This window comes from Tachysurus fulvidraco, chromosome 2 (assembly GCF_022655615.1).
Source record: "Tachysurus fulvidraco isolate hzauxx_2018 chromosome 2, HZAU_PFXX_2.0, whole genome shotgun sequence".
NCBI lineage: Eukaryota > Metazoa > Chordata > Actinopteri > Siluriformes > Bagridae > Tachysurus > Tachysurus fulvidraco.
In genome coordinates, this window is record NC_062519.1 from 32,558,029 (window position 1) to 32,577,932 (window position 19,904).

General features: G+C 35.3%; 2 protein-coding genes across 2 annotated transcripts in view; both read left to right on the plus strand.

Annotated features, from left to right (window-relative positions):
• The first annotated feature begins 716 nt into the window (after nt 1-716).
• LOC113649892 lies at nt 717-5,283 on the plus strand. Its single transcript, XM_027157882.2, has 4 exons — nt 717-1,305; nt 3,299-3,578; nt 4,858-4,968; nt 5,046-5,283. The coding sequence occupies exons 1-4, from the start codon at nt 898-900 to the stop codon at nt 5,105-5,107; spliced, it is 861 nt and encodes a 286-aa protein (XP_027013683.2). The 5' UTR covers nt 717-897; the 3' UTR covers nt 5,108-5,283.
• A 2,479-nt stretch (nt 5,284-7,762) lies between these two features.
• psmd1 (proteasome 26S subunit, non-ATPase 1) overlaps nt 7,763-19,904 on the plus strand; it is a 35,939-nt gene continuing 23,797 nt past the window's right edge. Inside the window, exons 1-16 of the mRNA XM_027157247.2 lie at nt 7,763-7,971; nt 9,710-9,753; nt 10,054-10,127; nt 10,431-10,600; nt 11,225-11,433; nt 12,164-12,307; nt 12,398-12,624; nt 12,888-12,948; nt 13,438-13,566; nt 13,693-13,781; nt 14,677-14,755; nt 14,854-15,027; nt 15,130-15,241; nt 15,536-15,732; nt 15,956-16,051; nt 17,150-17,214. Coding sequence (XP_027013048.2) covers nt 7,956-7,971; nt 9,710-9,753; nt 10,054-10,127; nt 10,431-10,600; nt 11,225-11,433; nt 12,164-12,307; nt 12,398-12,624; nt 12,888-12,948; nt 13,438-13,566; nt 13,693-13,781; nt 14,677-14,755; nt 14,854-15,027; nt 15,130-15,241; nt 15,536-15,732; nt 15,956-16,051; nt 17,150-17,214 — 1,886 coding nt within the window. The 5' untranslated portion in view covers nt 7,763-7,955. The remainder of the gene's footprint in view (nt 7,972-9,709; nt 9,754-10,053; nt 10,128-10,430; nt 10,601-11,224; nt 11,434-12,163; nt 12,308-12,397; nt 12,625-12,887; nt 12,949-13,437; nt 13,567-13,692; nt 13,782-14,676; nt 14,756-14,853; nt 15,028-15,129; nt 15,242-15,535; nt 15,733-15,955; nt 16,052-17,149; nt 17,215-19,904) is intronic.

Below are 19,904 nucleotides of genomic sequence, written 5' to 3' on the forward strand. Positions count from 1 at the left end.
TGAGCCTGGCTGCCACCAAGCTGCCACTGTTGGGCCCCTGAGGAAGGCCCTTAACCCTCAGTTGTACAAAAATTAGATAATGTAAGTTGCTCTGGATAAGGGTGTCTGCTAAATGATGTAAATGTGTGAAACTGAATAGAAAAGGGGGAAAAAAAAGTCTGGTGAAGGGAAGATAGTTTACAGCTACTGAAATCAACAATAAATGCTACTTCCAGAGTGTCTAACATGTTTTTGATTCATTATGTGGGACAAAAATTAATATACAGAAAAATTATGAGGAAAGTAAAATGGCCAAATGTCATATTTTTATATATTATTTGAAATCTTTTTTTTTATTTGGAAAGTTTCATATCCATACGTAACTTATGGACTTTACTTAATGTAAAGAGGTCTGAAAACAAACCAAACATTATCCGTTTTAAACTGGAAATTAAAATTATTTTGTTTCACATTAAAAAGGACTTACAAGCCATCAAAACCATGGGCTTTTCCAAAGCTGTTAAATTCCTGTTTTCTAAATTAATTGTATTGCTCGACACCCCTTCATTGTATTTTCCTTTTTCTTTCCTTTTATGTTATGTTACTATTTTAAGATTTGAATATGATGGCATTGCATTTTGTTATCTGTTATCATTTGGTATTGAAACAATTTAAAAAAAAAAAAAAAAAAAAAAAAAAAGCTACTTCCGTTGTGTGTCTTGCTACGTTCGCTCCTCCTATAGCTCGAGTCGGCGTTGTTTATGTGATTCCTGTTTCCGGTTCGACTTCCACAGCGCGTCTCGACAGGAAATTTAAAAGCTCGCCTGCAGTTCTTCTTCTCACATTGTCAAAACGCCGGGTCACCTCAAAGTCATCTTGCCTTCAAGCGAGATATAAAAGCGTAAATAAAGACCAAATATGGCCTCGCACTGTCATTTCACCGACTACATAACCAAGGAAGACGAAGAGCACGAGGAATTTGATCGGATGTTGAAGAGGATCGGTGGAAAAGGGAATATTTATATAGTAGGAGACGCGGATGGAGAAAACAACTGCAGCCTTTTCCAGGAGTTTATCATGGACTTGTTTCACACCGAGGTTCACATCAAGAAGGACAAAAACGCAAACCTCGGGAACGGGGACATCAAATCTGCTTCTGCGAGAAATTGTCCTGTTTCTGATGTGGCTGAAGGAAAAGACGAAAATAACGCCGACGTGGACGAGAAACGCGTCCGACGCAAGCGCACAATCACTGCAGCTGCAGGACGCGCGATTCACTGCGCGGTCGTCATCTTCATTTTCAGACACGGTTACGTTCAAAAGAAGGTGAAGTAATAATAAACGAGGGCTCTAAGTTGTTGTTTAAACTGTCATAACTGCAGGTAAATCTGTCAACGAATCTGTTTATAACGCAGAGAGTGCTGTTTTTTGTTTTACTATGTACATGATTAGAGATATACACCTGAACCCTAATTGTTTTCTAGGTAATATAGGATTATCTGAGGCAGAAGCTACTTGGAGCTACTTTTCATTTACAGATGACTTTTAACAGTACATCCAAGAGTTTTCTTCATTTTACACCACATCGGTTTGCCATAGCTTTACACGTCACCTCCTTTCTCACTAATGTTATTGCATCTATAAAAAGCTCTTCCTTCACAGTGAATAAGACAGAATCCTGTTACGCTACCAACAAAGCCACAAAGTCTAAACTCTTCTCACATGAAAATGTACATCTTTACAGACAGATTCTCCTGGAGACAACTTGCACAGATACGAAGAAATATCTTTGGAGAAAGCATCACTTTATGAACAATTACATACATATTGTATACCTTTACACAACATAATGCAAGTACATTCCTTGCATCTAACTAGCATTCATAGTTATTATGCCCGAATGCATCCAACAGAAATCGTTCTCTAAATAGAAGTACATATTACAATATATAATATTACATATTTTATCAGGGTCAGACACAAGCCAATCATGATGTACTGTATTTCATAGTGCAGTGTCATCACACAAAATTCTGACATTTCCAAATGAACTTTCACATTAGTACTGTGTGCTTTTGCTGTGAATAATATTAGACAAGATTTTAACCCACACATAAACACATATAATTAAAACATTTCTATGACAGTGCAAATCACATACTACCATTTGCATTTACATGAATGTACAGTTTGCCAAATTTCAGAGTGCAAAAGCAAACTCCATTTACAGTTGCATTACTCTTGTATTACAAGTTATTACCCTGCCAAATCTAAATTGCAATAACCAAGATTGCTATCTCACTTCAGTATTGAGTATAGTATAAAGTAAATCATAAGCAGAAGGAGTTTTTAACAATTTTTCATTGTTGGTTGTCGACTATGACTGATGTCAGTTTCGGATACAAACAAACTATACACAGTATACTCCTATCTCTTCACTGATTGACCATTGCACTTGAAATGCAAAGGGAATAGCAGTGCAATTTAAATTTTAGCAGGCTCCATATGTGATGTTAAAATTGCAAACAAGGGTATGATAGTGCTAAGTGAAAGAGCAAATGGGGCAATTGCCATTGCTATTTCGATACGACCAGATCATAGCTTATAAGACAAGGGCAATGCAATTCAAAACACAAATTTTATCCACATTATCCACAAATAGAAAATGCAGTTTGCAATTGCTTTAGCATTTATGGTATTTTGCAGATGCCAATATCCAGACCTGCTTTTGATGTCTATCAACGACTACATTGATACTGGTATACTAGGTCTCAGATTAAAATTACCGTCAGTCTAAAACACGCTTGGGAGGTGACAGCATAAAGAACAAAATTTTCATTTACGTTTGTTTGTTTTTTGTTTGCTTATAAATAAGCTTTGAAAATAGTACAGATGTTTGTGTCAGGAATTCACTTAAATTGTGTACATTTAATGGGCAATGATAAGCTAAAAGAAAAGTCTGATAAACATTGCTATTCTTTTTAGCTCTTCCGTTTATTTGATATCTGGGTGTTTTTTGTCAATCATCTAGAGCCTATAAACAACCATTCAGGTCATACCATGAATTTAAAACCACCTAGAAACAAGAGGTTCACACATTAGCTGGTTTGTATATTATTTTATGGTTCTTGTCATTGATATTTCTCACTCTTAAATGTAAAATTTAAATTAAATTATACATTGATTTTCTAAAAGCAGTCATTTAAAATTAAAACGAACTAAATCTCATTTAACCTACTGTATATTTTGAACATATTCTTGTGTATTATGTTTTGATGTTTATTTTTAATCTAATTTTTACATATATTGGTGTCCCCAGGCTAACCATGTGTGTATGGAGGAGATCCTGAAAGATGTAAAAGTTAGAGTGAAGAAAAACCATGGAGGTCGTCAGGCATTACTGGGCCTCATTCATACTGATGTCGAAAGCTCCGAGACTCGCAAGTCTGTGACTTTTTTGGAGGAGAAATTGAGATCTGTGTTTATAAAGCATCCACATGGTGCTATATGGACTGGACATTTTATTCCTAATGCAGCAGATGGCCTAGAGAACATCAAGAGAAATGTCTGCAAAACTGTGAATGTGTCTCAGAGCCCAGGTTAAGTAGCTTGTAATCATGTAGTGTTGCTATGTTTGTACAAACATGCATGCATAACAATTTGAAGGAGGCATAAGATCTGTATCTCAGGCTTAATGGAGGAGGCATGGCCTTTGCATCCATGTTTTAGTGAAGTTGTGGCCTTAGTGACTGTTATTCCCAAAGGGAAATATTGATTATTCATCACAGTGAAAGATATATGGCTACAGTATCTTTGTTTTAGTGAAAAGGTGTGACCTTTTGTGTCTCGGGTGTAGGGAAGAGGTGTGTCCTCAGCCTCTGGTAGGAGTGGCCTGTGTGTAAGTCCATGGGCAGAATGTCTGAACTTTGCCTGTTAGTTCCAGTGAAGGATTCATGACCTCAGTGCTTTGACCACATTGTCAGTCTCAATGAAGTGGTTTTCTCAGTGTGTTAATCCCAATGAAGAGGGTGAGGACTCAGTATGTCAGTCACAGTGAAGGAAGTGATATCTCAGTGAAAGAGCTGTAGTCATAGGTGTAAAAGCTATGCACTTTATGTGGCTAGGTCTTCAGCTCTGTGTTGTTGTTTTATGTAGCTCTGTCTTTGTTCTATGTAGCACCATGGTCCCAGAGAAACTTTCTCATTTCACTGTTTCCTGCGTCAGAGATATTTGGTTGACATGACAATAAAAGCTTCTTGACTACTCTCAAGGTGTCAGACCCAGTGATGTGTTCTCACTTTGTCAGTCTCAGTGAAGGTGTGGATGTAGTGTGTCTGTTCCAGTAATGCTGTATTTAGCTAAAACCCAAGAATTTCCAAGCTACAATGAGCAAACGGCAAAGAAAGCTCTCACCGTGGAGGCAAACATTTCCGTCCATCTTCATAGCTTGAAAGAACACAATTAAAAATAATATATTTCCATATTCTGACTTCCCACTTCAGGGGTAAGTTGAACAAGCATAGCAGAATAATGATAATGTTGATTATTTGGATGTGGTAGCTCAGTGGTTAAGGTGTTCGGCTACTGATCAGAAGGTTATAGGTTCAAATCCCAGGTCCACCAAAGCTGCCACTGCTGGGCCCCTGAGCAAGGCCCTTAACCCTCAGTTGCTCACCCTGGATAAGGGTGTCTGCTAAATGCTGTAAATGTTGATAAGATAATAATAATAACAATTATATTAGTTGTAGTAGAAGTAGTATTAGAAAAGGAGGTATGACCTCTGTGTTTGTATTTTGTTTAGTCACAAGTTTTGGTCCCCAGCTTGCAGAACACTTTTACATAGCACACAGTTCACTCTTTGTTTTGTCCGTTTTGTAGATAACATCTTGAGGCGTAAGCAAAATATTTTCTGGACGATCTTACAGTGTTGGATAAGGAGAGGACGTAGAGAACAAGCCGAAGTGACGACACTGGCTCGGGCACATATTGGTGAGCCAGAGTGAATCATGTTCATCTGACTTTCCATGAGCTCTGACCCTCTAACATTCACTCATTATTCCCTACAGGTGATCCAGAAAGCACAGAGGAAGGAATTCCTTTACAGACGAACTCCATCTCACAGTCCTGACTTCACTTTTACTAAAAGACTGAAAATCACCACATGATCTGTGAAATGAACAGACCTATGAAAGACCTGTGAAATTCCTCTGCTGCATTTGATTTATCAACTGACAGGAGTGTTGAAGGTGCATTGGTATATGAAGTTTACTGACAGTTGCTAAATAAAATTCCTAGACTTTCAAAGATTTTGCAAACATGTTTTTTTGTCTTTGGTGACCACAAAAAGAATGTCATTCACCAAGCAGTGCCTCTTTTTAATGTTTAATGTTTTAATGTTGAGTAAATCAGAGCTACATTTTTACAGTCTGAATTATGTTATACTTTAGTGAGGTAATATAATCTAAAAACAGTATAGGATTCCAATGCACAGATTAATAAATTCAGAGTTTATTTATCTGGTAACATATTGATTTTTTTTAATATTATTATTTTAACTGTAATATTATTTATTTAGCGGTTTTAATAATCAGTCTTTAACTGTAATGTTTTTGTTTGTTAATATTTCAGTTTTAGTTTCCACAGTATTAGTTTTGGATTTTAAGTGTTTTGTCATCTGTTGGACATTTCATAAATGTTTTGTTTTTGTTTTTTTGCGCTCTATGTTAGAATTAACATCACACAAACATGATTAAATTATACAGTTAAAAATAAAATTAATTACTGTCTGCTTTTATTACATATCTGAGGTATTGTTTTTTTACTATATGTTTTGTTGTCATTGTTTAATATGTGTATTATTTTTATATATTTTGTTAGTGCTTTTGTAATTGTTAACTAAAAATGTCTGAGGCAGCTTTTCAGAAATCTTGGTCTGGACTAACGTGTGACTTGAGAAGCTAAAGAAACAAAGAACAAAAAAGAACACGAGATTCAAAAACATTGGAAGGAACTGAGATGGTGATCGTCTGGACACCTGGAGAGTGAAATTACAGCAGAAGGAGGAAAATAGGACTAACAATGGAACTCTGCTGAAATACAAATTCTGGAAGTACAACCTGAAATAAGAAGCTAAAGTATATGAGAACATAAAAGGTCGGGCTTTGAGTAATGAATTCGGAGAAGATTAAATTATTGCTGGGTTTTAAGCACTTCTGTGTCCCTGAGGAAAAAATGACATACAAATAATATCTGCTAAGTACTGAACCTATAGTGGTCCCATTGTGTAAATGGATGTCATGTGTGAATGTTGCTTTGCTTAGTGGTTATGCTGCAATATAAAGCTGGCATTACTGTGAGAAAATAAAATTGAAACTAACTTCAGTTATCTTTAAAACCACTTCCTGTCACCAACATTAACAGTAGGTGCAGTTTCATGTAGGTGCATGTTTATTTCTGATTGTTTATTGTGTAATACTGCTACTAGATAGATGAAAAAACTTGAAGTTGCATGCAGACACCTTCAGAGAGAAAAATATAAAGTGATGGAAAGGAGAACTGGTTTGGTGAGCCAACATATGATATTAAATTAGGTTAATGTAAAGTGTCATTCGCTTTATCAGTAATGTGAATATACAGACTGAAAGAAGTGCCTGTTTCTTGTTTTTCCACTGCTCTGTCTAAATCGGGTCACTTTAAACGCCCTCTAGCCTTCATTATCCCCCACAGGAGGCACCAAAATTTTTCATAATAGTGCTGGAATCCAAGTAGCTCCTAAGAGGGATTAAACATCTGACGGGTGCACAAGGTAGTACAAAATGGTTTAAGTGCCTCAGTCTTACATATTAAATCTCATTTAATGTTACCTATGTTTCAAAATGTTTCAGCTTTTACTGTAATTGTCAAACCACATTAGCTTTCAATATTTATTAGTAACAATATAAAAAAATACATAAATTATACAATATAAAAAAAATATACATACATACTAGAACAAATTTCCCCATGCATAAGCACCACATTTTTTTCCACTTCAAAAGAACATCCGAACTCAGACAAAAATATGGAACATTAAAAAATAAATATTAAAATTAATCATTAATAAAAACCCAGGATATGAAATTGCTTTCAGTACAAGTTATAACACACAATGTTTATTGTTAATATGTAGGATTTTTTTTTTTTAAATGACATTTTACAATGCAATACATACAGTACAATACAATTCGCATTAAAATGAAAATTATATATATATATATATTTATATATATATATATATATATATATATATATATATATATATATATATATATATATATATATAAATGTATACTGTTTGTCGTAATTGAAATGTGCTATATATTGTACTGTTGCTCGTTAGATCCGTCACCTACAATAAACTGCTAGGGGCCGAAAGTGACTTTTAACGCCTGTGCTGTTTTAGTTGTCCACTATATTGCCAATATAGAAATCGATTAAATAACTAGCTACATTCTTTAGAAATAAAAACAGTAATATCAAGTTTATGATTTATTTAGAAAATCTTAATCATGGCACTTTGCTCATCCTTGAAACGGAATTTTAAACATATAACTAGATAAGTATCCGGTAAAATAAAGGCTTTCCAGTTTTTTTCTTAACCTTACTGGTCCTAGACGACGTATGGCTTATCGGCTGAATCCCAATTCGTTACGTAGTTGTTTTGTAAGTGCACTCCATATAGTAAGAAAGGTGGCTCCTGTGTCCTGCTTAAGTGCACTTATTGTTGATTTGAACGGTATTTGGGACGCGGCCGCTCGCTGTGAGGCAGAAAGTGCAGATGAACGAATGAACAGGCGCTGAAGTAAATCGCTGTTGTTCAACATCTAATCGTTTTGCCATAAAAACGTTTATTTCATTTTCATTCGTGCGGATTTTTTTACACTCGTGACAGTGATTGTGACTCTTCGGACACAGATCGGAGAGTTCCAGGTTAAAACATGATTACATCTGCCGGTAAGAAAGAAAGAAAGCCCGAGTGATTTAGCTGAGTCACATTAGCCAAGCTAGCTAGCTAATCTAGAACGGTTCGTTTATAGTTCTCAATTTTATTTTTATTTGCTGATTAAAAAAACGTATGAAATGGCACGTATTCATTTGCTAAACTGTTATTTCATTGTGTTTTAGAGTCTGTAAAAGCAACCAGCAGGTTAGCTAAGTAATTAGCGAGTAATGTTTAGGATTAGCGCTAAATATTATTATTATTGGGAGCGAACTCCCAATTCGCAGAACAATTTGCATACAGTAATTAAACAGGAATTAAGAACAGTTTAAGAACAGTTTACATATGGGTGAAAATGTGCAAAATGCTCAATACCAGGTGAAATGTGAAGAAGATGCAATATGCTTGTACATAGTCAGTACACATACTGTGCAATGCACTACACATTATATACAGTATGTGGGATGTGGTAGCCTAGTGGTTAAGGTGTTGGGCTACCAATCGGAAGGTTGTGAGATCGATTCGTATGTCCACCAAGATGCCACTGCTGGGCCCCTGAGCAAGGCCCTTAACCCTCAATTGCTCAGTTGTATAAAAATGAGATAAAAATTTAAGTCGCTCTGGATACGGGCGTCTGCTAAATGCTGTAAATATATAATATATATAAATATAAATTAAAAACACTCCTAATGCCAGTTAGTGTATATATGATATATGTATTTACACATGTATACAGCATTACTAAATATATACAGTGTGTGTATACATATAATATATGATAAATAAATATATACAGTATATATATGTGTGTATATATATATATATGGTACTAAACGAAGGTAGCCGATTAATGTAGGATTGTAGCTTTTACTAACATTTTTATTTTTGGTAAACAAAAAGTTAATATTAAATAAATCATTAAGAACAGTGCTGTAAAGGATGTTGCTAATGTTTAAAGATTAATTATACTTTTTTTATAACAGAAATTGAGCCCAGAGACTGTCGTGTCTTCTTTTGAACCATTGTTGTGTCAGTCAGCTGTATGGTCTGGTCTGTCTGTGATGACTGACCCATTAGTTCCTCAGGAGCTCTCAGTTGCACTGTTATAAACTGTTGTTTACATTATTTACATTTACATTATTTACTGTTCAGTGTCACCTAAATGAGGATGAGGTTCCATTCTGAGTCTGGTTCCTCTCAAGGTTTCCTCCTCGTTATCTCAGGGAGTTTTCCCTTGGGTATAGGGACATTGGTTGAATATATTCATTTATTTTTATCCTTATTTTTTCCTCTTCTTATCATTATTATATATTTATTTCTTTTTTTCTCTCTCTCTTCTGTTTCCATACTTCTGTAAAGCTGCTTTGAGACAATGGGAATTGTTAAAATTGCTATACGGATAAATTGGAATTGAATTGAAGTTCAATTAATTAATTAATTCTCAGGTACATTATCCACCTCGTTTTCTACGACCCTGACACTTTGCAATAATCATAGGATTATTTTCTTTTACGACGTAAACAATTCTTTTGCTGCAGTGTCGGTTTTGCATTTATTCGTAGCCAGTGGATTCAGACACTGACAGAGCTTATATAAAACATCAGTATACATGTCCCTTACTAAAGGATTGGGTGCATATTTAACTATTTTGTTGGAACAGAACAAATAAAAGTACCTTTTGTATGGAGAAAAATCCATATCTCATTGAAGTTTGTCCATATTTTGTAAATTCTCTCTTTTTTGTGGTTGCAGCTGGAATCATATCCCTCTTGGATGAGGATGAGCCGCAACTGAAGGTAACACTTTACTGTACATATTTACTGTATGTTACGGTTGTACAGCTTTATTTGTAAATCATTCACGGTAGCGCTTACACAAGACGTGGTGTGGAAGATGATTGCTTAATTGTTATTGTATTAATGTGAATTTATTACAAAGCATGCTTTCCCTATTTTAACTACACATCTGTTCAATTAGGTCAGAGCTAGTGGCACCATATGACAGAAGATTTAATAAAACATTGATTGATTACAGTAAGTGTGATTTTGGAAAGTTCCATGTCTAATCTATGTATTTTTATATTGTTTGTCTTGAAGGAGTTTGCACTCCAGAAGCTTAACTCCATCGTCAATGACTTCTGGGCTGAAATCTCAGAGTCTGTGGATAAAATGTAAGTAGGATTTGATTTCGATTAGACATTGGTCACTTTCCCATGTCCACACTTGTTTACATAAAGAGACTAACACCCATTTCTGCTGTGCATCACTGAAAAGGGAGCACAGATTAAGAAACATTTCCCTAATCAAATGCTAATTCTGATCATAATTTCCAAACTTTCCACACACACTTTGGATGAAAGGAAAGCTGCATTTTAGCATCTGACTATACCTGTAAGGCTGAACATCTGGGTGCGAGTGGACAGATTAAAGACAAGGTTGATTTAGAGAGGAAAAATATGCTATTTCTATCTCAGCGAGGTCCTGTATGAAGATGAGACGTTCCGCAGCAGAGCATTTGCTGCTTTGGTGGCATCTAAAGTGTTTTATCATCTTGGTGCATTTGAGGAGTCGCTGAACTACGCTCTGGGTGCTGGAGATCTCTTCAACGTCACCGATGACTCTGAATATGTGGAAACCATTATCGGTAAAAATATTTTTCATGGTATACAGCAATAAACTAGTATAAAAAACATCATATTAATTGGTTCTTTGAGAATGCAACAAGGGATGGGATGTGAAGGGATGATGAAATTTAAGACAATTTCTTTAGAATTTGTTTTGCAGAAACGTGGTTATATACTGCCTTGTGTGCATACAACACAATACAGAAAAAGATACAGTATGTTACACTTGGTTATTTCTACTGATTTTTTTATAGATATTCAGTCACTGAAACAAAAAAAAGAGACTGAATGCATTTTAATGTGTATTTTGAGAAGGTCATCGCTGAGGCTCCCATCCGATCATACACCATGCAACTGCATCAATTTTCTAAAGAAATTTTTTTTTTTTTTTATTAATTTTTCCAAGCTTCTTTACACTCAGCCTCTTTTACTTTCTCTCAAACTTTAGTAGCCATTTAAAACTGCATGTTTGTCCCATTTTGCTTTAGTTTCCTATTACACTGAAATTTCTAAAAAGTGAACCACCACCACCACCACGTCCTGCACTACATAGATTTAATTTTCTGTTATGTGTCCATTTATATAAAAAAAATAATAAAAAAAATTCTTGATTTTATAAATGTTTGCTTTTTGTTTCTCGACAGCAAAATGTATTGACCACTATACAAAGCTGCGTGTGGAGAATGCAGAGCTGCCAGAGGATGAAGAGAAAAAGACCATAGATCCTCGCCTGGAGGGAATTGTTAATAAAATGTTCCAGCGGTGCCTGGACGATCACAAGTACAAGCAGGCTATTGGTATTGCACTGGAGACCAGACGCCTGGATGTGTTTGAGAAAACTATCCTTGAATCGGTACAGTTAGAGCTATTTATAAATGAAACAATGTTAATGGTTTTTAATATTTGTGTTGCTTTAGTTGGATAAGTGTTCTTGGCTGATGCAATGTTTTCTATGATTTTAAATAGAGAATTAATGTGCCTGCCTTACAGAGGACAATTTATTCACTGATTTGAAGTTGTGTATCTAAGTAGTAAACACTGTGTGGCGCTGTTGTAATAAAATAATCAATGAGGGGTGGTGGGGTTAAGCACCCACAAGTTTATATTTTATTTGGCAAAGAACGATTCCTCATTTATTTGATCAGTTTATTATTTAAAGTAATTTTCTTTACTTACAGCCATGTTGACAAGTAGGATATAGCAGCTTTTAAAAGTAATTCCTTTACCTCCAAAGAATAAAAGTTTGTCATGTTACCAAGAAACCCCAAAGTGTAAACTCCTCTCTACTAAAGATGTGGAAAACGTTGTGTTTCAGGTTTTTTTTTTTTTTTTAATTGTTTGTATCAGCACAAGAGTACAAGCTGTTATTATGAAAGCGATAGCATTAGAATGAGTACATTTAAACTTCATCTGATTCTGATTTCTGATACTGAAGTTTAAATGTACTCATTCTAACTTTACTGTCGGAGTTACCGATATAGAAAATGAATAACCTTCTGACCAATCAGAATGCTGAATTTAAAAGTATTGTTGCATAATGGTTTATGGATGAATGTCAGCTCTTGTTTTGTTTCTATCTACAGAATGATGTCAGTGGTCTACTGGCCTACAGCCTGAAGATCTGCATGTCTCTGATGCAAAATAAGAAGTTCCGTAACGAGGTTCTCCGAGTGCTTGTTAAGCTTTACATGAACCTGGAGAAACCTGATTTTATCAATGTGTGCCAGGTGAGATGGAGTCCAGGGGCAGGAATATAAACAGCATGTTGATACATATTATCATGTGGTGTGTAACGTTGATGCTCATTTCCACTGCAGTGCCTCATATTCCTGGACGACCCTCAAGCCGTGAGTGATATCCTGGAAAAGCTGGTGAAGGAGGACAACCTTTTGATGGCATATCAGATCTGCTTTGACTTGTATGAAAGTGCGAGCCAGCAGTTCCTGTCCTCTGTTATCCAGAACCTTCGTACTGTTGGCACTCCGATCCCCTCTGTTCCCGGCTCCACGAATACTGGCACTGTGCCAACACAGGAAAAAGACGGGTGGGTTTTAAAACCGGTTCAGTTTTTTTTTTTTTTTTTTTTTCTTTCCTCAATGCATGAGTGGGACTTTCAGTGTGTTGTTTCTATCAGTATTTTTTTTTTTATTACTTGTTTTCTACACAGGCATTTTTACAACTGTTTAAAATGATTTACATTGAGTGTGTCCACCATGAAAATGTTGAATTAGTGTGTGTGTGTGTGTGTGTTAAACGTGATTTTTTGTTGAACTTGTGCATAAACTATTTTTGTGATGTTGTTTTTAGTGATTCTATGGAGACTGATGATAAAGCTGGCAGTTCTCCTGCAGGAAAAGCTGCAGATGTGGTACTTATGATTACCTTTATATTTCTTTATAATCTTTATTATGCATGGGTTATTTATTTTGGATTATTGTGCTTGACTGAGGAAATTCTGTATGATATTCTTCATTTTAGTAATGCCAAGAAGTTCATTTTCTAATTAAATTTATTAAAATAAGTTCAGCAAAAATAAATTCTGATACCATTTTTAGGTAAAATGTCTTTTTAAAATACCTAATATATAAGATTAGAGCTGTTATTGTTTCAAGAAATCTGATGAAAAACCAGACATGTGATGCACTTTATAGAAACAGACTTGGAATAGTGCAAATAATGTTTTGGACCAGAATATCAAGAATAATGTGTTTGTTTGTGTTTTATAATCCTATAAGTGTTAAATTATATGCAGAATCCTTGAATTTCTTATTTTATTCCCCAGAGCAGCTACAGCAGCAGTAAAGTTATTTTGCACATGTACCCACAATTATTGCCTGTGTTTGTCTTCTTTTAACAGAAGGATGAACTAAAAGACCAGAACTCAAAAATGATCAAGATCCTCAGCGGTGAAATGGCAATCGAGCTTCATCTACAGTTCTTAATTCGAAACAACAACACAGACTTAATGATCCTCAAAAACACAAAGGTAGAAGTTTTTACACGAAGAATTAATGTCATTTGAAAAGTGATCGTTTAAATTGTAATATGTGATGCGTTTGAATGTCTTGAATGGACTGTCATTTTAAATGGGTACTTTTTAATCTCATTTTAGGATGCGGTACGGAATTCAGTATGCCACACAGCGACAGTTATAGCAAACTCCTTCATGCATACAGGAACTACAAGTGACCAGTTTCTCAGGTAAAAATGTTTGATTAATTTTTTTTTTTAGTTATTGGTCTTGTTAGTTATACGATTTGTGTGACTAGATTCAACACGTAATATCATGCATAAATAGTAATCTATGTATAAGTAACATTGTTCATGACTTATTTATTACACATTGTTTTCTATTAGAACTTAATGTTTGTCATTATAACTATCATTATGTACTACTGTCAGTCCTGAGATTATTAAATTCATAGCATCCTCTAAAGAAGAAAAGTGGACATAAGACATGTGTGTGTTATTTCTTATTACAAGGCCTTGATGTTTCTGTTTCGTTTATGCAATGGGTTTAATGATATATAGACTAGAAAAAGCTGTGATTTAAAAAATGATTGCAAGTTATTTCACATGTCTGTTCTGTAGTGCAAAGATATCAGAATTGGTCGGTGAAAAAATCTTCTGTCTTCAAAATATCTTTCAGCCTTTTGTATGATTTCATTTAGAATTTGTAGCTGATGTACGTAGTTTGTGCGTGCAGTTTTTTGAAAGAAAAAAGCAGCCTGATTTATACTGTATTCTAAAACTCTGTATTACTTATAGTCATAAAGTAAACCTATAAAACATCACTTCAGCCTTCTATAGAAAAGAAAAAACTTTATAGTATAGACAAGTTCAGTGTGGATTTGACCGTTTCCTCACTGTATCTTCAGCACACTAATTTGTGTTTGACACATTTAAGTGTATAAAAATATGAAGGCTGTAGTTTATAATACAGGTAAAGTTTGCTGTTTTAATAATGGTTATATCTAGCAGTGATTGATGGGACTAAGCACCAAGACTGCAGCATGTTCATGGCTAGATCACGTTTCAGATCTACTGCTATATAATATTTTAATGGCTATGTTACACCATTAATATGTTTTCATAGAGAAAATCTAGAGTGGCTTGCAAGAGCTACAAACTGGGCAAAGTTCACGGCTACAGCGAGTCTTGGTGTCATTCACAAGGTAAAAAAAAATTTCTGCCCCCCTTTTTTTATTTTTTTTATTAATATGATGATATATTCTGTGACTGAAATTCAAATCATGAAATATTTTTCTTTCAGGGCCATGAAAAGGAAGCCCTGCAGCTGATGGCCACCTACCTGCCCAAAGACACTTCACCAGGCTCCGCTTACCAGGAAGGTGGAGGCCTTTATGCCCTCGGACTGATACACGCCAACCACGGAGGGGACATCATCGATTATCTCCTCAGTCAGCTAAAAAATGCTAGCAATGATGTTAGTTCCTAAAAATAATAATTTCAGACTTGCAAATTTTAAGTTATTGAAAGTGCAAAACATTAGTTGATGCTTTTTGTTTCGTTTGTTTTAATTTCTCAGATTGTGCGTCATGGCGGCGCTTTGGGTCTTGGCTTAGCGGCTCTTGGTACAGCCCGACAGGATGTTTATGAACTACTAAAATCAAACCTCTACCAGGATGATGCAGTCACCGGTAAATTAATATCTGTTTGATTCCTATTTGTTTGACTTTTTTTGTTGTGATTTTTTTCCCTTTTTTTCTGTTTGTTTCTTTTAGTTGATTTTGTTCTTTTTCTAGTTTATTTGTTTTTCCTCTGTATTAAGTTTCCCTTTTCTGTTTATTAGTTTTTTCTTTCTATTTGTTAATTTTATTTTTCCTCTTTTCTTTTTTCATTTGTGAATTATTGCTTTCTTTATTTTCTGTTTATTTCTGGTTTTGTCCCTTGTTTTATTTGTTTTCTGCCTTTCATTCTGTGTGTTTGTGTAGGAGAGGCTGCAGGTCTGGCTTTAGGTCTGGTCATGCTGGGCTCTAAGTCAGCTCAGGCTATTGAGGACATGGTGGGTTACGCTCAGGAAACGCAGCATGAGAAGATCCTACGTGGACTGGCAGTGGGCATCGCCATGGTCATGTATGGCAGAATGGAGGAGGCTGATACACTCATAGAGAGCCTCTGCAGGGACAAAGTTAGCACAAATTCTAAGCTTTAAAATGATTGATTCTTTATTTTTTGGGCCAATGATCAAATTTGAATGATCCACCATGATCCATTTGAAGTGAGAATCCACCATGATATTATTTAAACCCCTCTACTCTCATATTCAAATAGATGGATGAGGGCATCATAAAAAAGGCCTTGACTTATGCTTGGCACAAAGCTGAATCTGTTTTGTCTCACTGCCTGCCTAGGACCCAATTCTGCGTCGCTCAGGAATGTACACAGTCGGTATGGCTTACTGCGGCTCAGGAAACAACAAGGCCATCCGACGCCTGCTGCATGTAGCGGTATGTGTGTCTCTCTCTCTCTCTCTCTTTCTCACACTCAGCAGGACTTCCTGTCTACTTAAAGATGTATGAGATTTATAAAGATAAAAATAGTTATGGATTATTTGTTTGGCGTAAAACAAGCGAGCAAGTGGTTTTTTGTAGTGAAAAGTTCAGTTTAATTTATTTGTTTATAAGCAACAAATTATTCTGTATGCAAAACTTTTTGCACCTCTCTGATATTAGGTTTGTTTTTTCCTGATTACTACCAGTTTATTTTTACATCTCAATTAGAGAGCATCCCCACAAGCCATTCATCATTCAAACCATTAGAGTTCATTATAGATTAAACAGTTGTATTAGGAATATATTCAGAAGATTAATGTAAAGCTGATGACAGTGTATACGGGGTGCAATTATAAAATAAATTCTGAAGTCTTTTTTACCACATGGAACAATTGCCAGAATTTCTAAAAAAAAATATATATATATTTTAACTTTTAATGTTACTTTTAGTTAATTGTATAAAAATGACTAAGGATTATGTGAGGAATACAGTCACAATTTTTAAAGTAAAGATGGTTATATTAATCCTTTCACATTTTCACATTAATTAGCCCAGGTTCAGTACTACAGGTGCAGTCTGTTGCCCTGCAGGTGGCGCCGTTATTTATATTGTTTTGCTGAAAAATTGCTTAGTTCATTCATATTTTCTTCTCTGATTTGCACTCTGGCTTTTTCGACAAACTGAAACGTGAAACAACTGTGTAATCTGTGCTCACTGTGTTACTAATTTATGTTGCCTTAATTAAAGTTGTTTTAACATTTTTTTTCTGCCAGATACATTGAGTTACACTCTTGCACACACTCACACACATGCATTTCTTCCATTATAAGGATCAATATAATCTGTTTAGTAAAACAAGATGTGTGTAGAACGCTTTGAGTATTTAGTGTGAGGAGCATGCATACATCATGAACACACAACTATTTCAGACTTCATTAAATACAGACATTATTCTGTGTGAATTGATCAGAATTACTACAGACATCCTCCAAAAAATAAAAATTTTCCATGCTGAACAAGTTCATAAAGTGCATATTTATTTTTTTAAACAGGTCAGTGACGTGAACGATGATGTCCGCAGAGCTGCCGTCGAATCCATTGGGTTCATCATGTTCAGGTAGGAACTGAAGTGATTCTTTCTTTGTCTGTTTGTTTTATTTACTGTTAGCTGAATTCTCTGAGATTGAAAAAATTTGAGTTTTATTTATTATCCAATAAGAATTGGTAGTTTTATACACCTTTACACCATGGTGCTGTTGGAATTTCGTTTGTCAGACGGTGTGGATTTGCTGTAACATCTGACATCTCTAGTGTACCTGCAGATCACATGTTCTTTGGTGGACCCAGTGATACCTGGAATTTGAATGTGGCATGTTAACTTAAAGTAGTTGCAGCTTTTTCTACTAGGTAGAGTACTGTATGCTTGCTGTCTGGTGAGTCAGTCTCCTGAGTGCCATCATACCTGTGGAATTTGTGTGTTTTTGTTTTTTTAAGGTTGTACAGCTCATTCAAAGGGACTTGTATGGCAGTCACTCCACATAAACAGATTAGACAAATAATCCTTGATATGAGGAAGTTTTCTGTAGGGCCACTATTCTGTTGTTTAATACCACAGGCAGTGCTAAATCTGCAACTATACGTTTTCTAAACAAGAGGGAGACGTGAATATGATCAGCGTTGAGGTGGGAACAGTAGCATGTGTATGTCTTGGGTTTTTTTTTTTTTTGGTTTGTTCTAATTATTCAAATTAATGAGTTGTCTTCATGCTGCCTTCTGAAAATGACCGACTTTCTTTCCCAAGAGCTTTCATCATGTGTGTTTTGATTCTGTATACCCGATAAATCAGCACGTCTAGTAGAAATGTGAATATGACTGTACAGATCCTTGGATTTTGTAGCTTAGTTCATCTCCCTGACCTGTCAGAGTCCTTATTCTGAGTTTTATGCAAAGTAAGTGTTTGTTTCTCAATAGTTCGGATGCTTTAAACCTTTCTAATGGCTATTTATTTAGCAACAGTGTTTTCAGAACAGTGAGTTCCTGTGTCTCATCTTTTGAAGGTGCACAAGAGCCTGTAACCTTATATAGCTGACCTTGGCATTACAGTTGAAAATCGAAATCAAATACTTCATTTATACACGTTTATAAACGCTTTATTCTTTTTGGCTTCCTCACGGACAAATCTTGTAACATCCTACAGCCAAACCTGATTAATCTTCTTGCACATGTGTATATATACAACCACCAGATTCCTCACGTTCTTCTTCTCCTTTACTAATGGATTTTACTGGTAGTTGGTTTTCATCGCTCACGTATGGGATCCAAAACCATCTCTGACACTGATCTCCTCCACCTGAGCATTAACAACCATGATTTATTTGTCCTTTCAGCTTCCTGTAAGAACAGTGCTTCTCACAGTTTCTTGAGATAGTTAATGTATTTAGCTTTCTTGGAGTCCTAACTGATTTTGCATTTATTTTATTTTTATTATTTATCTTTTCTAGCCTTATTTAGTGAAATTACAATAGTGTATAACGGGTAACTCCTCACCAATGGGAAAGTGATTAACAGGACTAAAAAGGTAACTGTGAACTTTTACCTGCTTATCTCACATTAATTGCATATCTTTAAAAAAAAGAATTTTTTTCTTTTGGGACCATTAAGATGTCTGATGAAAGATTTTGTAATAGTTCTAGTTTTTGCAGAGTTGTACTTATACAGTATAACATTTGGGCAAAAAAATACACTGGTTCCTGGGACCTCCTGCATTAGTGTTCTAGTTTTTTGGGCGGTTTATTTGTGTTAGGTTTTTGTTAAGGTTAAGTCATGCTCCATCACATTTTATTTAACACTGTGCTTTACTAATTCAGCCAGCTTTCTAGTCTGTTCAGCTTGTCTGCAGAAGGGATTGCTGTCATCATGAGATCATTTGATTATTTTTTCTGTCAATGATCTCTGTGCCAGCCTGCCTGTTAAAGAGACATGTGTTTTGATTTGAAATCGACTTTTTACTTTTACACACCGTGCAGTATTACTTCTAGTCATTGTTTTATCCTTCTTAGTGACTTTCCACTTCAGATATTTGTTCTTGGCCAGGCAGAGAAAATGGGCAACTATTTTAGGCCCTAAAAAGGCCATATGATACGCTCATGATTGTTTGGCTGTGATCTAAAGTCTATGTAAATCCTTGCTGTGTTTAGAGAGCCTCCAGCACAGCAGCAATTCAGCTCAGTCATGTGCTTTTATTGCTCATGTTTTGGGGATAAGTGACAGGACTGGATGTGTAATGGCCAGTGAAACTGAATTAACAATATCTAGATGTGATATGTTAGTGTCATTTCATTAATTATCCCAGAGAAGTTAAATAATAAAAATAAAATAAATGTGATGTCTTGTGTCCAGACCTACAGTGGGGCAAATAAGTATTTGAAACACTTCCGGTTTTCCCACTTACAATGAAGGAGACATCTGTATTTTTCATCGTAGGTACACCTCAACTGTGAGACAAAATAAAAATAAAAAAATCCAGAAAATCACATTATGATTTTTAAATAATTAATTTACATTTTATTGCATGAAATAAGTATTTGATCACCTACAAACCAGCAATAATTCTGTCCTGTCTCTCACAGACCTGTGAATTTGTCTTTAAGAAGCTCTCATTTCCTCCACTCATTACCTGTATAAAAGTCACCTGTCCACACATTCAGACTTCAACCTCTACACTATGGGCAAAAACAAAGCTGTCTTAGGATACTTGCACAAGGCTGGGATTGCTCTAGAGTCCCTTGTCCTCTCAAAAACAGTGGT

What these genes read in the sequence shown, in the direction of transcription:
- LOC113649892 (XM_027157882.2), top strand. Translation starts at nt 898, where the DNA reads ATGGCCTCGCACTGTCATTTCACCGACTACATAACCAAGGAAGACGAA. An exon ending in GAATGTGTCTCAGAGCCCAG is followed by an intron (nt 3,579 to 4,857) that starts GTTAAGTAGCTT and finishes TCCGTTTTGTAG; the next exon opens with ATAACATCTTGAGGCGTAAG. An exon ending in ACTGGCTCGGGCACATATTG is followed by an intron (nt 4,969 to 5,045) that starts GTGAGCCAGAGT and finishes TATTCCCTACAG; the next exon opens with GTGATCCAGAAAGCACAGAG.